At 35.8% G+C, this 26,911-nt stretch overlaps 2 protein-coding genes across 2 annotated transcripts in view; both read left to right on the top strand.

The window, feature by feature from the left end:
- Nucleotides 1–24,498, top strand: part of LOC136808636 (tyrosyl-DNA phosphodiesterase 1-like) — a 222,721-nt gene extending 198,223 nt beyond the window's left edge. The window contains exons 2-19 of the mRNA XM_067065181.1: nt 12,667–12,959; nt 13,179–13,310; nt 13,795–13,838; nt 14,243–14,298; nt 14,641–14,737; nt 15,166–15,200; nt 15,667–15,759; nt 16,145–16,229; nt 16,480–16,559; nt 16,909–16,987; nt 17,290–17,487; nt 20,155–20,203; nt 20,478–20,544; nt 21,062–21,169; nt 21,515–21,617; nt 23,583–23,625; nt 23,851–23,904; nt 24,370–24,498. Of these exons, the coding sequence (XP_066921282.1) occupies nt 12,692–12,959; nt 13,179–13,310; nt 13,795–13,838; nt 14,243–14,298; nt 14,641–14,737; nt 15,166–15,200; nt 15,667–15,759; nt 16,145–16,229; nt 16,480–16,559; nt 16,909–16,987; nt 17,290–17,487; nt 20,155–20,203; nt 20,478–20,544; nt 21,062–21,169; nt 21,515–21,617; nt 23,583–23,625; nt 23,851–23,904; nt 24,370–24,443 (1,665 nt within the window). The 5' untranslated portion in view covers nt 12,667–12,691 and the 3' untranslated portion in view covers nt 24,444–24,498. The remainder of the gene's footprint in view (nt 1–12,666; nt 12,960–13,178; nt 13,311–13,794; nt 13,839–14,242; nt 14,299–14,640; nt 14,738–15,165; nt 15,201–15,666; nt 15,760–16,144; nt 16,230–16,479; nt 16,560–16,908; nt 16,988–17,289; nt 17,488–20,154; nt 20,204–20,477; nt 20,545–21,061; nt 21,170–21,514; nt 21,618–23,582; nt 23,626–23,850; nt 23,905–24,369) is intronic.
- LOC136808635 (mediator of RNA polymerase II transcription subunit 1-like) lies at nt 168–11,977 on the top strand. The gene is made up of 18 exons (XM_067065180.1): nt 168–335; nt 959–1,089; nt 1,570–1,654; nt 1,882–1,936; nt 2,246–2,303; nt 2,916–2,984; nt 3,314–3,342; nt 3,522–3,596; nt 3,807–3,881; nt 4,556–4,623; nt 4,872–4,961; nt 5,465–5,916; nt 6,337–6,409; nt 7,015–7,122; nt 7,420–7,525; nt 7,671–8,374; nt 8,490–8,582; nt 11,796–11,977. Exons 1-18 carry the CDS (start codon nt 224–226, stop codon nt 11,873–11,875), a joined length of 2,463 nt encoding a protein of 820 aa, XP_066921281.1. The 5' UTR covers nt 168–223; the 3' UTR covers nt 11,876–11,977.
- Nucleotides 24,499–26,911: the final 2,413 nt, after the last annotated feature.

Here is a 26,911-nt window from a genome sequence, read left to right as displayed (position 1 = left end):
CAGGGGATTGCAGGTAGAGAGTAAAGTGAGGTTTACTAAATATTTTTGAAACTCTAATTATATTTCCAAAAATCAAAATCAAACACTTGCATATTTTAAATTTTTATTCATGAAGCGTAAAAACTCATAATTTGATTTATTACTGTTTTATTCCACTTTTATTTAGATGAAAACTAAAGGAAACTGAAAATAAAAGATACTATCAAACAAACAAACAATCAAAATGACTACTGTCACACAACCTCAGACTTTTCAAGATCAATTAAAAACACTCAGTCAGATTTTGGAAAAACTGAAAACAGTATTACCAGACGAAGAGAGGAAAGGAGAAAGATGTAAGTTGTTTATGTTTTAAGAACTTTTCTCTTGTTAAAACTGGCTTATGTTTACATCAATATTTTTGTTTTTCTTCAAAAGAATTCTATTCCGTTACAATGTACTTAAAGTAGATTATTTTTGAGTGGACCTTTTAGCAAATTTAACATACATAATTTTTGCATAGATAAAAGTTTATATCACCTAATTTCCTTTATTATTTTGGTAAATGGTTTTTGGCCAAAAAACATCAAAATTCAGAATTTAGATTTTTTACAAGTATATACTAAATTTCACGCAATAGCCCAAAATTTTTAAGAATTTGCGAGAATTAAATAATTCTAGTAAAATTTAAACAGGGTTCGATTTCTAAATCTGAATAGATCCGCACATAAAATATGACCAAAGCAAGGCACCTAGCATGGCAGACGAACCTTTTTTAGATCTTTCTGAAGCGTTTTTAGAGTTTTGGGATCTAATTAGCAATGATTGTTGTAATTCTGTGATCTCACACCTTTCAATTCTTTTACTTTGTATGAAAACCTTACTTGGCATTTTCTTTTTCAACAAACTATTTTCTTTGCCAAAACCTGAAAAAGACTAAAAGACAAACGAAATTCAAATGTTACAATTTTTTCTTTAGATCACTCTTTTGAATGCAGCACAATCAGTGGAGAGCAAGAAAAAGTTACCAACACGATCAATACAATTAAAACAACTTATGACCAATTCAGCAAAGTTCAAAACACTTCAAACATCATAAAACATGTCACAGTAAAGAAGAAATTTTTAAAACAATAATTTTTTCCTTGAATAGCTATGAAATGATTCAAATTTTCTCAAAGACCCATCAGTGCAAACCAAAACTCAGATGCTAAGCTCGAATCTGTATAAGCATAACCAAAACAAGTTAGCTGTGCTTTACTCCTTTAGGGGAATGCGACGGTCTTTTGCATAACAAATTAACAAATTACTCCACACTTCAGTGGATGCAATAAAAACAAGCAGGAAATTAGATATACCTTTTTTTTTTTTTTTTTACTTTCTCCTGAATTAGCACCTGACAACGCTGCGAATCTTCCCGTGCGACGTCCAATAAAGTATTAGCTTGAGTACTAGGGTTTTATTTCCATAATGCGGAGCAGATAATTTCTGGCCCGAATGGCTGTAGAAATTCAATATGCAGAACTGATTCAATAGGTTGTTGCGTTCTCTTAAACGACTATTTGAAATCAATCCTTCTTCCCCTTTTAGGAACGGCTCCAGCTAACCACTTTCAACCAACCTATTCAAGATTGTTTACAAAATGTGAAGATAAAAATGAGAAAATTGGCTAGTGGTTAGTACACTGATTTTGATCAGGCTAACTTTAAGATAACATTGGTTAATTTTCAATTGTGTAAGAAATCTTTAGAACGAGGATTTTAGGTCAGTCTTGTACCTCTTATTGGTTTTGATTACTTTTACTTTTGCTGTCAGCCATGATTTTAAATCATGATGAAATCATGTAAACTACTTCGTTCAATTAGAAGGTAACAGTTTCATGGCTGTTAATTTTTTTCTAAGGAAATTCACTTGAATCAACGATACAACGATTGGAATCTCTTTGCACTGAAGAAGGGTAAGAATTTGTCACGGGTCTCATAAATAATAATGCAATATTACAACAATGCACTAACTGGATCATCAGTTTGTTGCAAAACTTTCTAAATTAAAGTACTTTAGAACGCCATTGTTGCAATCTTTCTCTGTCTTAAAACTTTTTGCAATAATTTTTTCTCTGCCTATTTGTCAAGAATAAGGTTTCAATCATTAACCCATAAAACCTAAGCAAAACTCATTTAATAAATTAATGTCTGAAACCTTATTATGTTCGTTGAGAAAGATTGACCGGTTGGTAATATATTTCTTATTATTTTTTTATTTTCAGACTGCGTTTTGATAAAGACAAGACAATTTTCATCAGTTGTGACATGTTTTATATTGAGGTAATGGTTTAAGCAGGTGTTTCTTAATTACAGATTTGAGATTTGTATACAAAAAAGGCCAACAAAATGTGTCAACAAAAAAAAACAGAAAAATATTATTTCTTTTGACGATGTTCTTTATTCTACGCCAACCCCAGTTTTTTGGCCTCTTGGCAGATTAAGGATCAGGGTTAAATAGGCTCGCTAAAAATTGGCCTAATTTTTTAATTTTCTTTTTTTACGTAAGTGGTGATTTTTGGCTGCTTTACCTTTGAAGTAAATTGTGAAAAAGCGAAGAAAATTATTCATTCTCTTTAAGTATAAATCTTCACATTTTCAATGAAATTGTCACTATTTCCAAGCCCAGCTGGGACATTTGAATTTAATTGAGTTAATTTGACTGTTTTGAAGCCAATTTACGGATTCGTAGGTTTTGGCATTTTAAGACTGAAAATTTGTCAGTAGCCGATTAAGGGTTGGAATAAAAAAGGCCGGCGTAAAAAAGGCCAATATGGTATATGTTATGTATGTGCGAATCCTTAGAGATGTTCTTTATTTATATGTATATTGCTAAAAGTTCTGTGTTGATACATATTGACTTCCTGATGATTATAATTTATTTTCCTTCAATAGATAGCACTGGACAGTAATGGAATGGCTGAAGATGTCAACATTCATTTCACTCACACTGGCGAAGGAAAAGTTTGTCTATTCATACTCTGTTCATACTCTGTTCATACTCTGTTTTAACACTTTTGTTAACCTTGCAGTCTGAACTTACATGGCATGTTGCTCACTTCATTAAAACAAAGTCTGTAAAAAAGGCTGGTCTGGGAGCCTTTTGTTTCTTTGTGTTTGCGTTGTTTTGCTCACTTTTTGATCATTTGATTAATTTTTAACTAATCCCAATAATAAATTTGAAATTAGATTTAAAGTGAAAAACTGAAGGCCCTTGCTTACCTAGAATGGAAATGGAAAGAAAGAATTTCTTATTCTTTATTTTGATTATGTTTCGTGTTATCACTTTTTAGACTTTGAAAGAGTTGGTTAACATCTTGAGGTAAGATTTTTCCATATTTTTCTTGTATGATTTGATTTATTAAACCTGGAGAAAGATTTTGATTCTTCATAATTTCATACACAAATATATAACGAAATGGTAAAGAGTTTAAAATATAATGTTTAAAGACTTTGATCTAAAACAGATCGTCGATTAAATTTTTTTTCCTCTCATTATAGGAAAAAAGATTTTGATGAATTTCATGCACACTTAAAAGGATTAAAACAGCGTTATCTCATGTTGAAGGGAGATAGGTAAATACCATGTTTCCTTCTTGTGCCTTGACTTTGAGAGTGGAGAGGCAATGTGTAACTATGCCAACAAATTTCGATTTTAACACCATGTTATACGTCAAATCGCCCTATATCAGACCGACCTTTGCAATGCAAATGAGTTTGAATATTTAGCCCATCCCCTGCTCTTCATCGATTTTGAAACTTAACTCAATTTTCTTCTTGGTTTAGATTTCAAAAGTCAAAGGTGTTAAATGCGTTGGATATTTTGGAACAAGATATTGTTAAAATAATGCAGTCAGATCCGTAAGATTTATCATAGATTTTCACGTAAACAAATGTTCCTTCCAGTAATGAATTACTCTAGATTTTCCTTCGAAGACAGAGTTTCGTTTCACAAATTTTTAAAAAAAGTCATTCTCAAAATTATGCAAGCTCAATAAAATATCAATAATCTGGGCTACTTTTTTAATGTAAAAGTCCATTTTCCATGTGAGATGAAAAATTTTACTTTGAAAAACTAGTACCCGTAAATCCTCGAATAAGCACCCGGGCGTTTATTTCATTTTTCTGGCTCTAAGGGGGGCGCTTATTTAAGCAGGGCGCTTATTCGAGCGGGGCGCTTATTTTTTTATTTCAGAAATTCGTATATCAACAAATTCGGAATCTGCTTAAACTTAACTGTTTCAAAGGGTTGATTTTTCAAAAAAGGATGAATAAAAGAAAAATTGGAAAAATCCAATTGACAATGTCTATCATTTTATTCTTAGTCGCTTTCTTTCTTTTTAAGACACAAGTATCTACTCAATATCTTATTCAATCAATAACAATATTCGAATAAGCGCCCCTCCTGGAGGGGGGCGCTTATTCAAGCGGGGCGCTTATTTGAGGATTTACGGTATGTAAAATTACACGTGTGTTCTGTCCAAATGTGCCAATCTCACACTGTTTCATATTTTTCTCATTGATTTCTTTGGTAGAATGTCAAGTAACATTGCTGACAATATTTCAATGGGTCCTGTCGGATATATCACACCCACAATGGGAGGTAAGAGTTAAGGTGAACATTTTGTTATTGATGTCTCTTAATGAGGGATTTTTCAGCTTCTCCTCCCTTAAAATTATTAAGTAAGTAAATAAAATGATAACAAAATGATAAATGCTGTCATCTGACATTTTCTTCCCACAATCTACACCAATTAACTCAAAAAAGTAAATGGTTTCAAGTCGATGACCTGGTGAAACATAGACTTTATTACTTTTCCATACGCAATGTTTATCATTTCTAATATTCAGGGAATAATTTGACGCTCACCTATTTTGCTGATCCTTTGGAATTGTTGGACACGAAAATGCCAGGTCAAAATAAAGAACTTTCACAAAATAGTAAGTATTGCTTCTTTTTTTAAAAGATATTTTACAGGATGTTTATAAATTTAGCATGTCCCCTAGGCAGCAATTACTACGCTGATGGTATTTACTACTTTGTCTTCTTAGTAGGCCCGACTGGTAACAAATATCATAAAATATCACAATATTTATACTACAACATTCGGTACAAAGCGCCAAATTTGGACAAGACATGCCTAATACCCTATGTGTTGATATTAGAATATGAAGCATTTATTAAAAACCTAGTTTACAGGGTCTGATTTTATCGGGAATTTCAAACCCATTTCAGGTCCAAACCAATTATAGAATATGAATGCTCTCGAAAAAAATATAAGTATGGCCGATTTCTGTACTGAGAGGGAGTTATTTGACGCAGGATTTTTAGTATTTCTGTGTATTAATTCGGTACCATTTTTCCTGTACACAACATGTAACATCTTCAATTTCATAATGCAAGTTTTCGTTTTGTTGTAGCTTTTTCCCATTTTTGTCCATAGATTTGGCACAAGATTTTGGCTTTTCAGTAGGAGTCGGTGTTGAACCGCACCAAGATTCCTTGCTTCAAACAGCTTCAATTGTCAATGTTGATATGGGAAATGTTGCATACACTCCACTTGATAAAACAAACTCTGAAAGACTAGCTGCCAGCTTCGTTCTACAGTTCAATAAACCGTTACCCGTTTCTCTATTGACTGCTAAGCTATTACAAAAATTGACTAGGCCGGATACGCCGTTTTTCCATGAGTCATACGCCAGTCTAGACGATTTGATTATTGAGCAAAAGTTTGGTATGAATAGAGACGATTGGGGTAAAAAGGAATTTTTCGTCGAACTACCGAACGAGGTTCACGCATACAGATGTGTTCCATCGAAAGAGAAAGATAATATTGGAGTTATGCTACACAAGATACCTTTCACCCAAGCTTCGCAAATCCCTCAGATAATCAAGGTATTATTTTTTATAAGTTATATCACCATAAGGTTGTCGGGTTGGATTATATTAGGATCAAGCTGTTGACACTCTGCAGAGAGGCATCAAGTACCATTTTGGGAATCTTTGGTATGATCCCGCTGGGAGTTGAACCCACAATCTTACGAACCGTAGCCGGATGCTCTACCACTGCACCACGGTCGCAAACTAATCACATGCGGTTGTGTCCCACGATAGATGAGTACGGATCCTAAAGGTTGGCCCCTTTCTATATAAAATGTATAAACTCTGTATAACTTGTCTTTTCGTAAGTGTAGGTTTCTTTAGTTCAAAGCTTTATATTTCATGTGATAACGTATGACAGCCTTCTTAAAAAAGGCTAAATTTGATTGAGTTGTCGGTTCGAAAGTTCAAAGTACTCTCTTTTCTTTTCTACAGATTTTACGATGTCAAGCCATGTACAATACTTTGGTTTGCAGCTTCTTTAGGGGTTCAAAAAATGAACTGAACGGTATATAGATTGTCTACAAATATTGCACATCAATTGTAGATGTGTTTTTTTACCGTATAGAACTGTTAAAGTTTCTTTCTACTCAACAAACTTTCGACACACAAAGCTCTTCTTTTGTCCTAGGGAAAACAAGCCCGCATATTAAATAGACCTACAGTTGACTCTCGCTTATCCGACCTCGAACGGAGAATCTTATTTGTTCGAATTATAGAGAGATTCGAACAATAGAAAGTATTTTAAGAGTGTTTCTCCTTCAAGGAGACTGGAAATTGTAGAAGAAGACTCGAATTGTAGAAAGGTTTGAATAAAAGAAGTTATAAGCGAGAGTCTAATGTATTTTCGAATGACATGAGTGTTGTTTTTCTGACGTCATCAGTAAAGAGATGACATCAAGTCGCTCTCTTAAAAAAACTTCTCCAAATGACCAAAGCACCGACCACCTATTTCCCCGAATTTCAGAACTTTATACCTCTTTGAAATGTTTTGTCATAAGAACCAAGGCTACATTGACAGTTATCGTATGTTTTGTGAAGCTATTTTTCGGTTATTAGAAGATGCCCGGGCCCTTTCTTACTAAACCAATCGTAACTATTTACCTTTTTTAGACGATGCTGATGACGAACGCAAGACTTTGGTGTTTGATACTCAAGCTTTTGAAGGGAATGTTTTGACTGTCAATTTCATACATCCTTTAGATGAAACTTTAGGCTCAAGTAAGTTAAAGATTTCCCGCCTTTATTGGTTTAAGATTTGCTTTTTTAAGACACTTCTTTTAGCTGTCTTCATACGTATTACTTGGTATGAAAAGTCATGAAGGTGGTGATATGCTTATTACTAAAATTTCCTCTGACTTTCTCTTTCAGTTCTTGGGTGACGGAGGAATAAACACGATCCGTCATGGACTTTGAACTTTTCTCCAAGGTCAAGTCTGCTTTCTAGGAAAAGCGATCACTTCTTAAGAATCTCAATATTCTGATACATAATAAAGCATTTCCCTTCTTTTCTTTCAGTCGATATCTTGGTGACAACAGATGCCATCATTGAATGTCATTTGAACGTCCTCCCTGGATCACCCATCATTTGCTCCAACGATTATCTCAACAAAATTGCTAACAGGTATAATCGACGCCGTAACGAACATAATTCCTCTTTTCTATCTATAGATATAGATATTTTTCTTGGTATTATATTATTGTAGAAGTGTTTCCAGTTGAGCCGTTTGATCCTTATAGTCTTATTCACCCTTCATTTTATCAATCAGGTGTTTATCAGTACCATTACTATTGAGAAGTTTGATGAAGAAATCCAAAACTTGTCGTCCAGAGGTTGTCGCCCCATCAATGACCACACCGTCCAAGAAAACGTCACCTCACAAAGTCTTTCAAAAACCCTTGAAACTCGTCATGCCAACCATCGCTCAAATACAATCCAATCATCCCATCATTTCGCCTCAGTTAACCAACTCCCCTTCAGCTTTCTTAAACTTCAGCGCAACTGGGTTATCGGGACCGCCTATTTTCCCATCGTCCGCCCAACCGGCCGATAACAAACGAAAGCGAACGACATCGAGCACAATTACCACGCCCACAACGCCCATGAGTGATGGCTCGCGAACGCCTTCCACTAAACTCAAAATCAAAATCAAACGGAAGAAAACAGACGCATCCGAAACATACGAGATTGACAAAACGAGAACGGAAATGGAGGCTGCCGAGGGGCAATCGCATGCGGCCATTAGTGCGACACAAATACTTATGTCACAAGATTCCATCGATTCACTTGCTTTCGGGCTACCTTCCAACCCGGGTGATGCCACTCTGTTGCGTTCGAACTCGGTATTTTCTGACGGCGTGACGTTTCCAGAGCTGGCTGGCATTCCGCTTGATTCTGATGCAGACTTGGACAACTTACTAGGAATCCCTTCGGAACCGTTCGTTCAAAGCGATACAAATTCGTCCAGTATGGGTAAAGTTAAAAGAGTCGTTCTTTTTTGCCTTAAGTTTAATTGGACGCCTTTTTTCGCCCGAGGATCCTTTCTTAAACAAGTTTCTCTAATTTTTTTATACTTTCATTTTGCAAGGAGGGAACGCACAACCGGCAGCTTTCGACATCGACGCGATTCGTCCACCGGGGAGCGAGATGAATTTCGACACATTACCCACAAATGCGATTGGTAAGAGGCGTACTGTTTTATAAGTTTAATATTAAGTAACTAATTTTGGCAAAGAGCAAAATTCCTTGTAAAGAATTAATTTTCACACAAATTTTTAATTATAGCGAATGACAGGATAATTTTGTCAGTTCTTGCCTGGAAAGGAGAGGTTTAAAACAAAACAAGGGAATCATTTAAAATCTTTTTGAAAAAAAAAACTTAACTTCGACGAGATTTTATCATGGTGAGCTAGCAAGCAATTATATTTTGATCCCTTAGCATTTCATCCCTTCTCTTGTAATTGAAACTATGATACTGGTCTTCTGCTGCCTCGGACACTGTTGATCTTATTGCCGTAAATTATACGACTATTGGATATGTAATTTAACATCTGGGCATAAGTAACTTGTTTCCCGCTTTTTTCGAAACAAGAACTTCCTTTAAAATACTCCAAATAGAGAAATTGTAGAATTGGTATTTTGAGTCTGAATTTCAGCTCACCATAAAACTATTTGTATGTAAATATAGACTCGGCATCTTCGAAAATTGTTGGATTTATTATCGAGTAACAGGACAAAATGTGAAATACACTTTGGTACGGAGTGCAAAACTATAGTTAGTAACCATAATAGTTTCAAATCAAAACAATTCAAATCGGATAGGCTGATCAAAAGAATCTCTTTTTTATAAGCGAGAGCAAAGCTAATATTATGAAATATATTGGAGAAATATTATTTAAAATAGCAATTTATTATTTTTCGATAATTAAATAGAGGTTTTGCCTCAAAGATAATGTAATAATAGAAAGGATAAAAATCTTGTCACGAAAGAGAGGAAAACTCTTGAAAATTATTCTACTCAGCTAATATCAAAGTCAAAATGGATTGCCATGAGCTGAACTTTTCCTTTGCATCCTCAGCATTGGTCAACTACCAAATCATTCGATTCTCATATTGTGTTCTGTTGGTTGCAACAATATCAGTCAATATTGCGGTGTTATACGCCTTCTACAATCTTTCTTTCCACAAATCAACCCATCATCGATTACTCATTGTCTTATTACTGATGGACTTGTCGACTTCGGTAGCCATCCATCCTCTGCAAATCTACCGATATCATTTTTACGCTTTGAAAGAGAAAAGTTGTATGATTCTTGTCTGGATGAGTTTCCTTTCGACCGCGTTAATGTTAATGTCGCTGACTGTGATCATTTTGATCAGTGGAGATCAATATTTTAAAATTGTCCGGCCGTTTTATCGATTCCCAGTCCGGAAAAACAGTATCATTTCTCATTGCGGTGTTTTGGATAATCTCAACGTTGGTGGCCTTCCTGGCTTATATCGTCTTCCCAAAGTTTTTGAGCACCTTTTTCACTGTTATAGGAATTGTCGTGATGATTTTGTACATTGGTCTGTGTTATATACAGTACCGTATCAATCGAGAATGTGTTTTGATGGTTGTTAGGGGTAACCATGATGAAGACACGCGAATTCAGTTACGAGCTGCTCGAATGTCGAAAAGCATCCTGATGGCGTTTACTTTCTGTTTTTTACCCAGCGCAATCGTTAGTTCTGTTGTCAGGGGAATGTCCCTTGGAAACGGTGGTGTTGTCATGGATACCTACTTGTTACCATGGTTGACTTTCATTTTGCTCTTAAACCCGTTCATTGACCCCATGATTTATTGCATTCGTTTAAAATCTGTGAAAAACTTTTTGCTTGGTTCGTTATGTGGACGGGTCAGACTCAATCGTGTTTCGTTTTCACAGACTAGTACAAAAACTGAGTGTTAATGTGCATGCTCGGTGTTATCCATTTAAACATTTTTATGAACATATTATGATTCGGGTCGGTTTCTGCCATCTCAACGAGCATAAATTTAGACATGGCTTCCGCGACACTTTAAACCCTTTCTGTGGTTGCCGAACTAACTCTGTTGAAAACACTCAGCACTTTATTCTGCACTGCTCTATATATTCCCATGCAAGACAATCTTTGTTCGACAAACTTAACCCTCCTTTTTTCTGTCGTATAACATCTTCGAACGTTTTACTATCTTATTTAAAGATGTCAATTTCATTGTTTTTTTCTCTTTAATTACAAAACGTTCGAATTTGCGTTCTCTTTTGTTAAAAAGAACTTTCTTTTATCTGTTATATTTATGTGACATTTAAATAATTATTTGATCAAAAAAACTATTTCCTTTATGCTCGCTGCTACAGAAGAGGTATTTTGCTATCGGATATCTAAAAATATTCGACAATGCGTTTTGCATAGAGGTGGACGATAAATATATACATGATTCACTTCTTTGTCAAAGTCTAAAGACGAGGAACCTAAACGACCACAAATGATAGATCATCAGTTTGAGATATATAGCGGACCGGGGGGGGGGTACTAGGGCAAGATGGGTTACGGGGATGCTCCGCTGGTCAGGGTACCTTTTCTAACCGCCACGAGTCCCAGGTAGGGTCGCAAAAATACCAAAATAGAAAAATCAGTCCCTCGTAGGGTGCCTTTTTTTGGAAAATTTGGGGAAAAAGTAGAAAATTTTGGAATTTCAGTCCCATTCAGGGTCACTTTTTTCGCAAATTTCGAGTCCCACGTAGGGTCCATTTTTCGAACCTCAGCGGAGCACCCCCGTCGGTCGACAAGGGTAGTACCCCCCCCCGGGGTAAAAATATAGATTGTGTTATTATTTAAGTTTTTTTTTATTAAACGTAATTTTACTCAAAATATGCAATTTGATAATCTTCAGTTATATTTCATTTGTCATTGCTCAAACGATATCAAGTACGGGCTTGTACATTTTTGAACAAGAGCAAGTAATTAGCTTCTGTTCTGACTTAATGTTTTCTACGGAAACACCGATTTTTACCAAAAGTGGCAAATCCTTTGCTTGTAGATTACTTTCATGGTCCTAAGCAAAACTTCCAAATCGTTTTGTCTAATAACTCTTATCCAAAGTTAAGATATTCAAGTAACAAGTTTTTGACTTAATAGAACTTGAGAACCGTTTCAGGACCGTTTAAAGATTTCAAATTGTCAAATCTTGACAAAAAAATGAAGGTTTTGATGCTCAGGACCACGAAAATAATCTGCATACAAAATATCTCAAACCATTTGAATATCCCTTTAAGCTAGCGGATAAATTGTTAAAATATACCACTACTGGTAAAAACTGGGGTGTTACCCTGAAAACATTACGTAATGAATTTATGAATTTTCGTTTCAGATCCAACATTGGTGACGTCATCAGCTTTCGATATCGACCCAAACAACATTGACGACATTGTTATGGATTCACTCATATAACCAACACACCAAATTTTATAGTTTTGTTGATATTTTTTTACTTTTTAATGTAGTATAAACTAAAACTTACAAAGCCAAATTCATCCTGGCAAAAAAACAAAAGATTTTGTTATTTATTGTGCGGACCTTTTTCGTATGATAGAACTAATGCCTCTTCTGACCTCGAACTTTTTGACACAAAAAAGAAAGGTTTGAGAATCTCTATAATTTGTAGACTAACAGACTTGACCAGTCAACCTTCCTTACTTAGGTGAACCAAGGTGAACCGAGTGCTTAAAACTTTTAAATTATTTTCTTTTGGCAGGGGGTCAGTACTAAAGTTTCATATGTATACTAAAAAGGTTTTTGAAAATAGTGGTATTTCAGTACACATTTACATTTTTGGGTACATTTTGACACAGAGACCACCCTATTTTGGTCTTCTCAGGACAAATTTCTCTGGACCATTTTTCACAGTAGCGCTTATTTTTCCACAAGGCATTGAGTATACCACCACATCACAAAACGACATGATATTTGAGATTTTAGGACCGACCTCCAGCTTTTAGCCAAAGAAACTGTGGAATGGAGAAGAAAAAGACCACCGACAGCTGTGATCTAGAAGTACATTGGCCCTACATTGGTCTTTTGGCAAATAAGGGCCGATTGAGAATCCAAGTACCATATTGCAAGATGTAATGCAATTCAGGGATCGAACATTTTGTTTGATGTAGAGTACTTACTTAGATTAACTTCTTTCTTTAGTCTATCGTTCATATTTATTTACTTTCTAGTTAAGCAAAGAAAAAAAGAATAATGAAATTATGAGAAAATGTTATGGACGCTCCATCATGCTCCTCCGCCGATCACAATCCAAGGACAAATGAGGTAACCAATCAAAATTCAAAGAAACGATCACATGATAATGACTCGACCAATGAAAATGCAAAGAAAAGATCACGTGTCGATAATTCATCTAATCAGAATTGTGCAAAGGACAACTCCGATAAATTGAAAACAAAACCAACTTGCAAATATGGAGAGAAATGTTACCGAAAAAATGAAAATCATTGGAAAGAATTTTCTCACCCAAAACAAGAACAAGGTAAATGAATCCGATGACAATTCCAAAATTATGTTATTTGAATCGCAGGCCTCTACAAAATCGCCGGTAGTTTCAGTAGTAATATGATTAGAATAAGAAGTAGTTTATAAGGAGCACGAATTCCTTAGTGGTTGTAAACTGTAAATTCCGTCAAGTACTAGTTGAACTCACTTTTTATAAGCTACATCATCTTTGATAATTTTTTTTGTTTTTTTTAAGACCAACCAGACAATAAAGGACAAGAATTGGAAAAGGAAAAATTCGAGAAGAGTCGCTTACCATTTTATATGACAACTGTTCATGGGATTGATGATTGTTTCAATGTACCCAACATCGCTTTGAGTATTTCAGGTATTATTTTATAAAATATTCATTAGAGATATTCTTCGAGGCCATCCATTTTATGTACCTACTGCTTTCGAGGTCTTAAAGTGCAGGGTGTGAATTTGGAATGACTATGGAAACAAAACTTTATGTGGTTAAGGTGGTTAAGTGATTGTTAAATCTTAAGGTTTTTGGGATCAAGTACAAAAATTCTTATCCTTAATAAACTGCTAATACTGTGACTACTCTATTAAGAACCAGTAACTTTTTGCTCAGTCTTTTCCTGTCTTTTCGTGACTTTCAGTCTAATTCGTTATCGGTTTCAATTGGTTTAAAAAAGGCATGAATTCAGCAGTTTCTTAGCCATTTATTCTTAGGTTTTCACCAAAAGTCACCCTCACGGTGACATTGCTCTTGTAAAAGCGTGTAGTTTTAAAAGTTTCAGCCTGGTTAAATTCTTCAAAAGATGATTGCTATTCGATGACATTTCTTTTATCTTTTACCTTTTTAGATATTCTCAATTTGGATGCAGAGAAATTACTCGAAAGTTGTCAGGTTTGGTTCTTTTTTGTACTAATTTAATAGAGGAGACTACCCATGTGGTTTTCTTTCTTCGAAATTTCGCCAGCCCTAAAGATACCGAATTGGAGTTTTTCTGTTTAGAATTTTCCAGCAATCTCCAAAAAAATATTGTTATTCTTCGGTTGTTAATCGATTTTCTTTTAACGACTTAACATATTTTCAATCAAAAAATGGTCTTTTGTTTGATAATATTCCACTCTTAAATATCTTTTCAACATGCACTATCCAATTCGAATTCTATCAACAATTATAGCCTTTCTTCATCTCCACTGTAGATTATATTGAAACAAATCGAAACTTATTGCACTTGTCAAAATTAAAACGCTTTGTTCTGTCTTTGTTGACCTGTCGTTTTAAAGGATCTCTCTTATTTTTAGTTCAACTACATGATCGATATTCCATGGCTGGTCAACAAATATCCCTCCAAGTCAAGGTTCGTAATAAGAAACATTTATGAATGTTTGTTGGAGATTATTTCATGCTTTATTCATTCATGCTCTATGGAGATGATTCTAATGAGAGAGATTTTTATGGTTTATGAATCAGCAGCATAGAAATTCTTGAACTCTTGCACCTCGGGATAAACTTAAACTGATCATTTTCTATATACAAACCACGATTCACGTCATGAGATGATCTATTGCTCTGTACATGAACAGCCAAACGAAATTCAGTGGTATTCATATCGTAAATAATTCCTTGTCGAAAGTTTGTTCTTCCTCACAGATAAACCATTACTGGTTGTTTATTTCATTATTTTTTTATTTTTCCTCAGAGCAAAACCATTACTGATCGTTCATGGTAGTGAAGGGAAGGAGAAAATGAATTTACAATCTGACGCAATGTCTTTAAAAAATATCGACCTCCTCCAAGTAAGTCCAGTAGCTTTTTCGAGAATGACGCGATGAGATGGAAATACCTGTCCTGATCTGTGTGATTTAGACGTTCTTTATAAGATTGCCAAAGATTTACGAACCCTTCGGGTGTTTTAAGTTTTAAAATTTTAAGCCTAAAAATGTTTTTACAAAACTTGCTCTTAATACTTTGGAAGTCGAAGCCTTCAATTTACTTATACAGTTTTTTCCATATATCTTTGTGTCATATCTCCTTTGTTCATAGCTTTAAAGGTTTCAGACCATGTCGAACTTATCAGATGAAGGGATTTGTAATTTTAACTTCATTGCCTTTTTTGTCTTTTAACGAGCGTTGCACTCCTTCGCATGTTTCCGACGTACTTGCTCTATTGTCTTAAATCTGCCAGTGTAAGGCTAATTTAAACAAGGGAATTTTTCTTTTTAAGGCGAAGTTACCAATCCCTTATGGCACACATCATACGTAAGTTTATTTGTTTTACAATCCAAATGTGAATTTTCTATTTTATAGTGATATGGCGCGTGATTGTTTTCGAAATTAAAGTTTTTATTTTTTTGTAATAGGTGTTCCCGTTTCGTATCATATTTTATATTAGGGCGGTGTGAGCCTATTGTTAAATTGTGCTGCATAAACAAAAAATTGCTCCCCATTCGTGTCAATTCAATGTCAAAAAGCTTATTAAAATTGATGAATAAGCAAACGATATCACTCTTATTTAAAAACAAACCTTTCAATTTGGTGAGAAATTGAATACCTTCACGAAAAATACGAGCTCCCCATGTAACTAAGGCTTTATTACGCAGAGAGAACCTGACGCTTTAATGATATTTATTACGTGATATCCGTAGAAAACATAGTACGCTGAGAACGAGGTTCCATATGGAGCATGGTGAAATTAATTCTTCTATTAGTATTTTTTACAACGCAGAAAAATGATGTTATTGCTATATGACCATGGTTTAAGAGTGGTCGTACATACTGCAAATTTGATCGAACAAGACTGGAACCAAAAATCACAAGGGTACGATCTTTTTCCATTTGTTAAAATTTCCTGGGACGTATGGGATAGAACAATTACGGCAAATGGGCGATCTTTTTGCTAGCCTATGAACGAAAACGCATTTTTATGGCGTATCCAACCATAACATTAAACAACAATAAGCATTTTAAGAACCGCGTGTTGCCTTTTGCTTGAGAGTGGATTCTAATGTTTTTTGTTTATGGCGTTCGTTTTGGTGCGATTTTGCTGCTTTAGCCACTCACCTTGCTCGAAAGATTACTTATTAAACATCCCAAATGTAGATGAAAAATATCAAAGCGGTCTGCCAACCTGGGTAGATTATCTTACGGGGCTACGGGGCAATGGACTTTGGAATTTTTCTAAATTTACGATTTCACTTTTGTAGGATATGGATAAGTCCATTGTTCAAGAAAAGCCAAGATGGAAACACCACTAATACAAAACAAGATCATTTCAAAGATGACTTATTGGTGAGGGCTAACTTCTCTTTGTTTTGAAAAGCTAATTGGTATTGTGTTTGGATAGTTAGTATTTTAATGTTCTCTGCCGTGCGTCCTGTGAACCAGGGGGTATCATGAGTTACACGTTTTTAAGTTCCACTCAAAATTGGTATATATTTGAAGCAAAACTCTAGCCATAGGAGCCTCTAAAGGTCAAATTTTCGTTTGTCGATAATTCACTTTTATTGGAGTTTATAATTTTTTCCTGTCTCTTTTTTAGGAATATATGAATGCTTATGGAAGTGCCAAATTATCCAAATGGATACAAAAACTCCAATCTTTTGATATGTCCAATGCAAAGTAAGAGTTTCTTTTTCTGTGATTGAATCTCACAGAAAAAGCTAATTTTACTTTACATTGAAAATCAACGATATCATCATCTAGGACCAAATTGTACCAACACATATACATCTACGCATTGACCTCAGTATAATATTCGCTCTTTTTGAAAAAAGTTTTTTACTCTTTTTGTCATAACTTTTGATCTAATGAAGCAATTTTAAAGTTTCATACACCAAAACTTAAGTTAAACCCTCCTCTAAACGATTTCGAAAAAATCAAGCTAATATATTTTTTCACTTTTTTGCAATTTTGAATCAAACAGGGGGAAGTTTTTTCAGAGACACCCGGTATTATATTTCTTTTTTAGGGCTCGAATAATTGGCTCCGTCCCAGGAAGACATGGAGGGCAATCACTCTTGAAATGGGGTCACATGAGGCTGAGAAAGGTTTGGTGTTCTTTATTAATGTTATCAAAATTATGAGATTACTGTAAACTTGGCCCCAATCCTCTTGTAGCCTTTGGATCACAGCATAGTCATTATAAAAACACTGGTCTTTTTATTGTTAAAAGATAGAGCTTACGTACCAAAATCGATTTATTTTGCAAACTTTTTGATCATGCGATTAGAAAATAGACCGATCCCAAGAGGAGATCTACTCACCTTACTTGGACAATGTGATTTAGTTAGTGGTGGTAACAAACGCTCCCCACCCCCTTAAAACAGTTGGAATTTCTATTTCTCTTCAGCTTTTATCCAATCATGGGCCATCTGCAAGTCACGTGACAGCTGATTGGTCAGTTATTGGTCAATTCTCGTCCATTGGATCACTGGGGACTGAACCAAATAAATGGTTAACTTCTGAATGGCTTCAGAGTTTCTCGCAATGCAGGAAGAACTCCACTGGGAACGCCTTGCAAAGAAATACTAAAGCTAAACTAAACCTGGTACACTTTTTTTTATTACCAACTCCAATTTTAGGGTCTGGCCTGAGGTGGCTTAATATTCTACCTAATTTTCGAAAATTTGGCTTTGACCACCTCTGTACCATATTTATGCTTTATGGGTCGAGGGTTATCGTCTGCCATAGTTAGATTATATTAAAGGCTTTTACTCTACGAAATAAAAAAATCGGCTTATTTGCTCAAGCCCTAGCAACTTGGTTGTTTTTAAGAGAATGTGTAAGGCTTTAGATGCATAGAGTGTATTAAAACAGATTTTCGCTCCGCTCTGATTTATAATAATTTCGCTTGAGGTGACAAAAGTCTTAGAACTGGCCTTTTATCTGAACACTAAAATAGGATAAAACTGTAGGATAACTGTAGGACAACTGTAGAACAACTGTAGGACAACTGTAGGATAACCGTAGGATAACTGTATGACAACCGTAGGACAACCGTAGGATAACTGTAGGATAACTGTAGAACAACTGTAGGATAACTGTAGGATAACTGTAGGATAACTGTAGAACAACTGTAGGATAACTGTAGGATAACTGTAGGACAACTGTAGAATAACCGTAGGACAACTGTAGGACAACCGTAGGACAACCGTAGGATAACTGTAGGATAACTGTAGAACAACTGTAGGATAACTGTAGGACAACTGTAGGATAACTGTAGGATAACTGTAGGACAACTGTAGGATAACTGTAGGTTAACTGTAGGAAAACCGTAGGACAACCGTAGGACAACCGTAGGACAACCGTATGATAACTGTAGGATAACTGTAGGAAAACTGTAGGACAACTGTAGGATAACTGTAGAACAACTGTAGGTTAACTGTAGGATAACTGTAGGACAACTGTAGGACAACTGTAGGATAACTGTAGGAAAACTGTAGGACAACTGTAGGATAACTGTAGAACAACTGTAGGAAAACCGTAGGACAACCGTAGGACAACTGTAGGATAACTGTAGGACAACCGTAGGACAACTGTAGGACAACTGTAGGACAACTGTAGGATAACTGTAGGAAAACTGTAGGATAACTGTAGGACAACTGTAGGATGTAGGAAACTGTAGGATAACTGTAGGATAACTGTAGGAAAACTGTAGGATAACTGTAGGACAACTGTAGGACAACCGTAGGACAACTGTAGGATAACTGTAGGACAACCGTAGGACAACTGTAGGACAACTGTAGGACAACTGTAGGATAACTGTAGGACAACTGTAGGATAACTGTAGGACAACTGTAGGGTAACTGTAGGAAAACTGTAGGACAACTGTAGGATGACTGTAGAACAACTGTAGGTTAACTGTAGGAAAACCGTAGGACAACCGTAGGACAACCGTAGGACAACCGTAGGACAACTGTAGGACAACCGTAGGACAACCGTAGGATAACTGTAGGACGACTATAGGATAACTGTAGGATAACTGTAGGATAACCGTAGGACAACTGTAGGACAATTGTAGGATAACCGTAGGACAACTGTAGGATAACCGTAGGACAACCGTAGGACAACTGTAGGATAACTGTAGGACAACTGTAGGATAACCGTAGGACAACTGTAGGATAACTGTAGGATAACTGTAGAACAACTGTAGGTTAACTGTAGGACAACTGTAGGATAACCGTAGGACAACTGTAGGATAACTGTAGGATAACCGTAGGACAACTGTAGGACAACTGTAGGATAACCGTAGGACAACTGTAGGATAACTGTAGGATAACTGTATGATAACCGTAGGACAACCGTAGGACAACTGTAGGATAAATGTATGATAACTGTAGGATAACTGTAGGATAACCGTAGAACAACTGTAGGTTAACTGTAGGACAACTGTAGGATAACTTTAGGACAACTGTAGGATAACCGTAGGACAACCGTAGGACAACCGTAGGACAACCGTAGGAAAACCGTAGGAAAACCGTAGGATAACTGTAGGATAACTGTAGGATAACCGTAGGACAACTGTAGGACAACTGTAGGACAACTGTAGGATAACTTTAGGACAACCGTAGGACAACTGTAGGACAACCGTAGGACAACCGTAGGACAACCGTAGGACAACTGTATGATAACTGTAGGATAACTGTAGAACAACTGTAGGATAACTGTAGAACAACTGTAGGTTAACTGTAGGAAAACTGTAGGACAACTGTAGGAAAACCGTAGGACAACCGTAGGACAACCGTAGGACAACTGTAGGACAACCGTAGGACAACCGTAGGATAACTGTAGGACAACTGTATGATAACTTTAGAATAAACGTAGGATAACTGTAGGGTAACTGTAGTATAACTGTAGGACAACTGTATGATAACTGTAGAATAACCGATAACTGATTTTGTTTGTAATTCTGTCAAATTAAGTCTCCAGTGCCTCCCTAGACTGCTGGCATCCTATAACGGATTCGTAGAGGATTTTGTAGCATTTCAGATTCAGTCTACTGTTCCCCAGGGTTCAAAATCAGACATAACAAAAATAGAAAATATTGAAAAATAATAAAAAACGCATCCGAAATGTACAGTGTGTTTGAAAAAAATGTCTGTTCTCCCAAATCTTCCATTGCTGTCTTTTTTTGTGTTTTCAATACAGATTATTTTGAGACTGACTTACACAAAAAATGGATTTCGCAGATGGTTTTTTCTTTTTTATTTTTCAGGTTTTTCCAACGATGGAAAATGTGAGACACAGCCTGGAAGGATACTCAGGTACGTTATATTGAAGGGAGCAGGGGGCGAACGGGTTGGACGATGTGACGGCCATTTTTCCTTCGATATTTCGATGTTTGAAGAAAAAAGTGACCGTTTTTTTTTTGTTTCAAACATGCCATGCCATACCATGCCAATCCAACAAGAATTTAGCATTTTTTTATGTCGGTGTTGACGGCGATGCAAGAAAAGTGTCTTGTGCGTTTTTACATTTTTGCATGGTTGTCTCAAGATTTAGTTATTAACTGAGAATTTTGATTTTTTTTCATAAAAGCCGGTGGATCTTTACCGTTCAGTGTTGAAAACGCCATGAAGCAACGATGGATGAGACCTTTCTTGTGGTATGAAAAGTCTTTTTGTTATTTTACCCGAATAAAAGCCACAAGATTCTGTCCCTATTCATTTTTTTTTATTTTCAAAATATCACCCACCTTATTGCTGTTGCATGGTACTGGCTAAAATACTTTTTCTCAAATCAAGTATTTTGTTATTACGTGTGTGCTAATATTGCCCTTTCTCCAAAAATGATTCAATTATAAAAAAACCGTTGAAAATATATTTCTGAGCGGGGAGAAATCCAAATCTTTTAATAACAAAGATGAATATTTTACTGTTAGGTTTTTTTTTTGTACACAGTTTCTTTGAATTCCATTTATATTCCAGTAACTTTTTCACTGTTCCCTTTTATTTAGTTTTTGTCTATTTCAAATAAGGCGATGTAATCGTCCGTTACAGGCATAGTAAAGGCGGGAAAATATAATTTGCACAGAGTTCGTTTAGTCTAAGACCGCCAAACGACCGGCTGTAAACTATTTTAAAAAACATATATAAGATTCTAATTACGAATTTGCGTTTTAGCCAATGGAGATCAACTCGGATTGGTCGAAGTTTAGCCTCGCCTCACATCAAGAGTTACACTAGACTGTCTCCCCGTTGTGATGAAGCTGCTTGGTTCTGCGTTACGAGGTAAGTAGTAATCAATGTCGCGTATTGGTTGAATTGGATAATCATAGTCTCGTTCGAATTCAATTTATTGCAGATATTGCAGATTGCAGATTTAATTTTGATTGACTTCGATCAGTTTCGAATTCGAATACTTAAAATCCGATTGGATATTAGGCACTCACATACGTTAAGTATCAGTAGGTAGATGTCTCACGATGACGGACGAGGTTCTTTTGGCTTGCACAACTTAAGATATGTGAATTTGAAATCCTTAAAATGGGTTCTTAGACTGTTCTTACATTGAAATTTCCCTCTCTTGCTGAACGTAAAGAACCATATAAGAACGTTATTTCCCACTTCACACAGCGCCAATTTATCGAAAGCAGCTTGGGGAAGTTTGGAGAAGAATGGAACACAGTTGATGATTCGTTCATATGAAATTGGAGTACTTGTCACTCCCGAGATTATGGTGTGTATACCGTTTGTAACTTATTATTTATATGTGTAAGTCAACAGAATAAATGAAACTGAGTTTGACCCCTGTATTACTATGTTAAGAAACACTAGGGGTCAAATTCCGGTCTTTTCGGGTTTTTCCGACAGGAAGAAAGACGTAATCTTGACTAATTAAGAATAGGTGATTAGTAGACCTGGAAGAAATCTATCAAAGACTAAATTAATTGTCTATCATCTTGGCTATCTGCATTTATGTACTGATGAATCTCAGAGCTAAGAAAAAGTACTGCAATAAGTCACAGGAAAAAGTCATCAAATCACACCGGTGTGAAAGTGAAAATCACACGGTGTGAAAGTATACATTTCACACTGCTATCCCACGCGTGGGAATCGGTTCGTTTTTACGCCGGTGGGAAACGCAAAATCACACCCCTCAAAATCACACGTGTATAATTGAATTTCCGACGTGGTTAACGCAGGATCACACGCTTTAGACATTTGTGCTGAATCGAACAATACACGTGTTAAATCGAAAATCCCACGTCGAATTTCGTACTTCAGGCCCTCTCTCCTCGCGTGTTAAGTCGAAAATCCCACGTTGGAATTGGCATTTTATACTCGCTTATCTTATGTGTTAAATCAAAAATCACACGCCGAAATTTTGATTCCCCACCCAGCTTTTTGGAAAATGGCTTTGATTTGTATTTGATAAGTTGTTAAATGTATTCGATCATTCGTGAGCATTGGCTCGATAGCTCCCATTCGTTCTGTCTACTTGCGCTACTTTGAGAATCCCGGCACTTTTGTCACAACAGTGGAGCTGCACTAGAGAGCCAATTTAATGACCTCAAACCCGTCTCACCGATCCACCGAGCCCTTGCGATGCAAGTCCATTGCGAACGAATGAGGCCACCCTTGCGGGACGCCTCACCTTTAGCGTTGTGTTACACACTGATCGAATACACCCTTATAATGTTATTTGAATGCAATCTGAACAGTTTTGGCCCAATTTTCACTTGTGGTTTTCTTTACGCATGCGTAGTACAAGGGTGGTAATTGTACTTTCCCACCCTATTAATTTGACTTTCCCACCCGTGGGAACTAATGACTGCGATTTCTTGTGTCTATCTTGTCCTTCTACGTTTTTAGAGTTTTTTAGTGTAAGTTTTATACTTCTTGGAATATGGTTGCATTTTATTCGCCTGCGGAAATTAGAAATCACACGTGTGATTTCGATAAAGCCTTTTCAGTGAAGTTTAAAAGTGTTAAATTGGATTTCACACGCCGAATTTAAAAAATGAAAATAATTATTTGAAAAATTCCGCAGTGTGATATCGGAAATCACACTCCCAAAACAATCACACCTTATCAGTTTATAAAATCACACACAAAAATTGATTTTTGAAAATTACGGCGTCGGAATTTAAGTTTTCTCACCCGTGTGATCTGATGACTTTTTCCTGTGAGTACCAGTAAGATTTGACTGAGGCTTTGCTGCTCTTGTTTTTTGTGAGATTTGCCTACTTTTTTTACTTCACGTAAATCACTTGCAAATCCACATATTTACTTTAGCCAATTCTGAAAACTGGGAGTAAAGGGGATACGGAAGTTTTTTAGGCGTTGGTGCAATGCAACATGCTCCATCCCACCAACACAAAAGAAAATTTCATGTCTCATGGTTTCTTTTTTTGTTTCATGGGACAAAAAGTGAGGGAAATACCCAAAAGACACGCTGATTTTGTCCCTGTGACAATGGAGCAAAATTGATTGAAAGAAAAATGAGGTGGAAACACGAGAAAGCGTTTCAGGTTTGTGGGATGGATCATGTTGCATTGCACCAACGTGAAAAAAAACTTTTCGTGTCCCCAAGATTGTTCAGAATTTTTTCTTGGGTTTTGCCAAAGATTGCGCTTAATCTTATCATAAACATTGAAGAAAGCATGTTTTTATATGATATTATATCTTGCTTTTTCCATAGGGCTCAAATGAAGATTTTTTGCAGCTTTCCTCTGGATGTGAAGGTTAGTTTCAGCAGAGAAAGAAATCTTAAAAACACATGCGTGTGAAATGGCTATTTCAAAACTCCATGCCTTGTCATGTAATGATACGAAAATACATGGGTTTTTAAGATTTCCCTCGCTATAATTATTATCGATAACAACAAAAATTCAATTGGTGATAGTCTTACTTCATCTGGGGATTTTGGTTTTTTTCAATTTTCAAAGAACGATTTTTTTTAATTTCAGGAAGAGACCTTCGATTGCCATTTGATGTCCCCTTAACAAATTATACTGCTGAAGGTGAAGAAATTAGTTTATTGTATTTAATGTAAGGGGACCCGTTTTTGCATGGAGATTGTATTGATGAAACATTGAGAATTCTAAGCTCCATTTGGCGAATCGTCTGATTTCCAAGACTTCCATAAATTTTAATTTGTTGCGTTTTGGAATACAAAGGCCATAAGTAAGGCAAATAATATGAAATAAGGGCTCTGATTTAGGTCCGACGAACGGTGAATTTCGCCGGTCCAAGGCTTGAAAAATAAATACAATTCGCCGGTCCAAAAATTTAATTTGCCGCCTAATCAATACACTACGCTTGCTAAGAATTCGTCCGCCCGGTAACTTGAATTTGCCAGAGTTAATTTTTCATTTCGACCTATAAAAAACAAAGCAAAATCCCTGATGAAAACGTCCCATTACAAATTTCAATTAACGAGCACTCGAAATCAATGTCTTAATAATTATGTCTTAAAATCTATTTAGATAAACCTTGGGTTTGGAACATTCGTTACACGAAAGAAGATAGCCATGGAAAATTATGGAACCCGAATTTTTAACTATTTTTTAAATTATTTATTTTGTACCGAAGAAGACAAACTTTATATCAACGAATTATCTTTCATTTCTTCCCATTTATTAGGTTTTCGTTAATAACAGGCTTCTCTATCTCCCGAGAAAGTCATGTGATGAGATTTGGTTATTTCGGGAGGGGAGAGAAACAACATGATCAAAAACTTTATTTACCGCACAAATACAATTTATCTTTGTGAGATAACCCATAGTAGTGCTCACACCATGGCAAAGAATAGTTACCTTACATACATAACATAGAATTAAAAAGAAATAAAATCTCAGATTTTGTCCCTGTTTAGACAGGATGGTTTGGAGTTTTTAGAAAATCTTATTTGATTTGGTTGGTCGTTAACCTGCAATAAAACAATTTTGTTACTTTTTCTAAAGAAAGCGTCATCTCTATTACTTTAAATGAACAACTAGTGAAGTATCTTATAAAAACTCATACCGTTTAAGACGTGCGACTGCAGCGCACTTCAAAAAATGGTGGAAACTCAAAAAAGCATCAAAATTCGCTAAATATGAACAAAAATCGCGACAAAAACACCCAAGATCCACCAATTGAAGCTGCAAACACAACTGCAACACGCACCCTTGTTACGTGTATTGATGATGAAGATCAAAATCGACTCAAATACCGTAGCTGTCAACGTATGGTACATTACGAGTGCACACAATTGCCACTTTACCAACTCCAAATCTTCGCTAACACGTATAATAATCAATATGTATGTCACAATTGTGTGCGAATAACGAGATCCTTAAAAAGTAAAATCGGAGAAAACACGTACCATATGATGCAATAGGAGATTGCTAAGAAAGACGACGAAATCAAAAAACTGAAACAACAAACTCAAAAACCGAGAATAGTCATCAACAACGACATCGACAAAATCCTAACAGAAAAGATGAACAACTTAGAAGACAAAACAAGGAAAATGATACAATAAATAAAAGATTTTATAAAAGAGTCATCACGTAAAACCTATACTACTATACTACGCTGATATAACAAAAGCACACAAGGAAAATCTTAAATCTGTTGTTGCGGAACAAAAAGAAGAGGCGAGGAGAGAAAAACGCGATATCGAATCAAAGAAAAAAAACATCATAATTCATGGATTCGCTGAACAAATTGAAGAAACGAAGAGGAGAAGATCAAGAAGAGGACAAAAAGGAAATTGAGGATCTGCTCAAGGATATATCGGCATCCGCGACATCAAACCAACGCATTAACATCGTATTGGGTTCGAACATGAAAATAGGCCGAGGAAAACGCGTCCGATAAAAGTGACTTTACAAAGTGAAGAAGAAAAAAAAAATCATCATGGGCAACTTAAAAAAGTTGAAGGTCTTGGATATCACCTAAGCATCACCGATGATTTCACCATCAATGAAAGAAGAAAAATCAAAGAGATGTGCGAAAAAGCTAAGAAATGGAACTCCGAATGTGATGGTGATTTCATTTGGCGTGTGAGAGGAAGTCCTAGGACAGATAATCTTTGCTTGATAAAAACAAACAAAAACTTTGCCAACCAAAAGCTGTCAATATTAGCCTCGGTAGCAGCGGCGATGAGCTGCCAACAAAACATTAGCTTTTTTTTATTGTAAAGTAGCCTTTTGTTGCTACCTTTTCGTCAACATGAAATAAACTATTACATAAATACGTACGTACGAACGAACGAACGAACGAACGAACGAACGAACGAACGAACGAACGAACGAACGAACGAACGAACCATCGAGTTTAAGCCCGAAAGGGTTAGATAGAATCCTCAACAAAGTACATCTTTCATAAGTCCAAATAGAGGCGACAAATAAAATTCATAAAATGGTCAAAATGGACCTATTAGAAGAAGCTTTAACTTTAGATATCTACAACAATATATGAAATCGGAATATGTTATCGAAATCGGTGAGATTAAATGTTTAAGAAAGGTACACAATAAAATATTTGATTGAGTAGAAAAAAACTTCTTTTTTTCAAATTTTCTCTAAAGCTTAACCTTTTCAGCCCGGCGGACGAGTATAGTCGTCGAGCATACGTTCCGGCAGACGAGTATAGTCGTCTTTTTGACATAGTGATCTTCTAAGCTATATTTCTCCCATTGGCTTCTTTGCTAGCCGTAGAAGTAAAGAGAAACGGAAAGTAGAGGTTCTAAGCTTTCTTTTGATATATGGTGATGTAATGTTTTGATCACGTGGTGAGGCAGCAGATTTCGGAGAAAAGGTAGAGAAAAACACTGAATCAAGATGGCGACCAAGAAATGGGTTTTTCAAACTTACTGCTAAAGTTCTTGGATTTTTTGACTGGTTTAGGCCACTTTTCTTCATGGAAACATTGTTTTTATAATGGCAAAACATCCAGTAAGTATATCTTATATTTTGTGTTTTGTTTTTAGCATAAAATTCCATTTATTTGTCATTTTGACCACTTTTCTCGACAAACCAT

Source organism: Clytia hemisphaerica, unplaced genomic scaffold, assembly GCF_902728285.1.
Source record: "Clytia hemisphaerica strain Z4C2 unplaced genomic scaffold, Clytia hemisphaerica genome assembly, whole genome shotgun sequence".
Lineage (NCBI taxonomy): Eukaryota > Metazoa > Cnidaria > Hydrozoa > Leptothecata > Clytiidae > Clytia > Clytia hemisphaerica.
The sequence above is the reverse complement of the archived record's forward strand: the minus strand, read 5'-3'. Positions and strand labels throughout refer to the sequence as shown.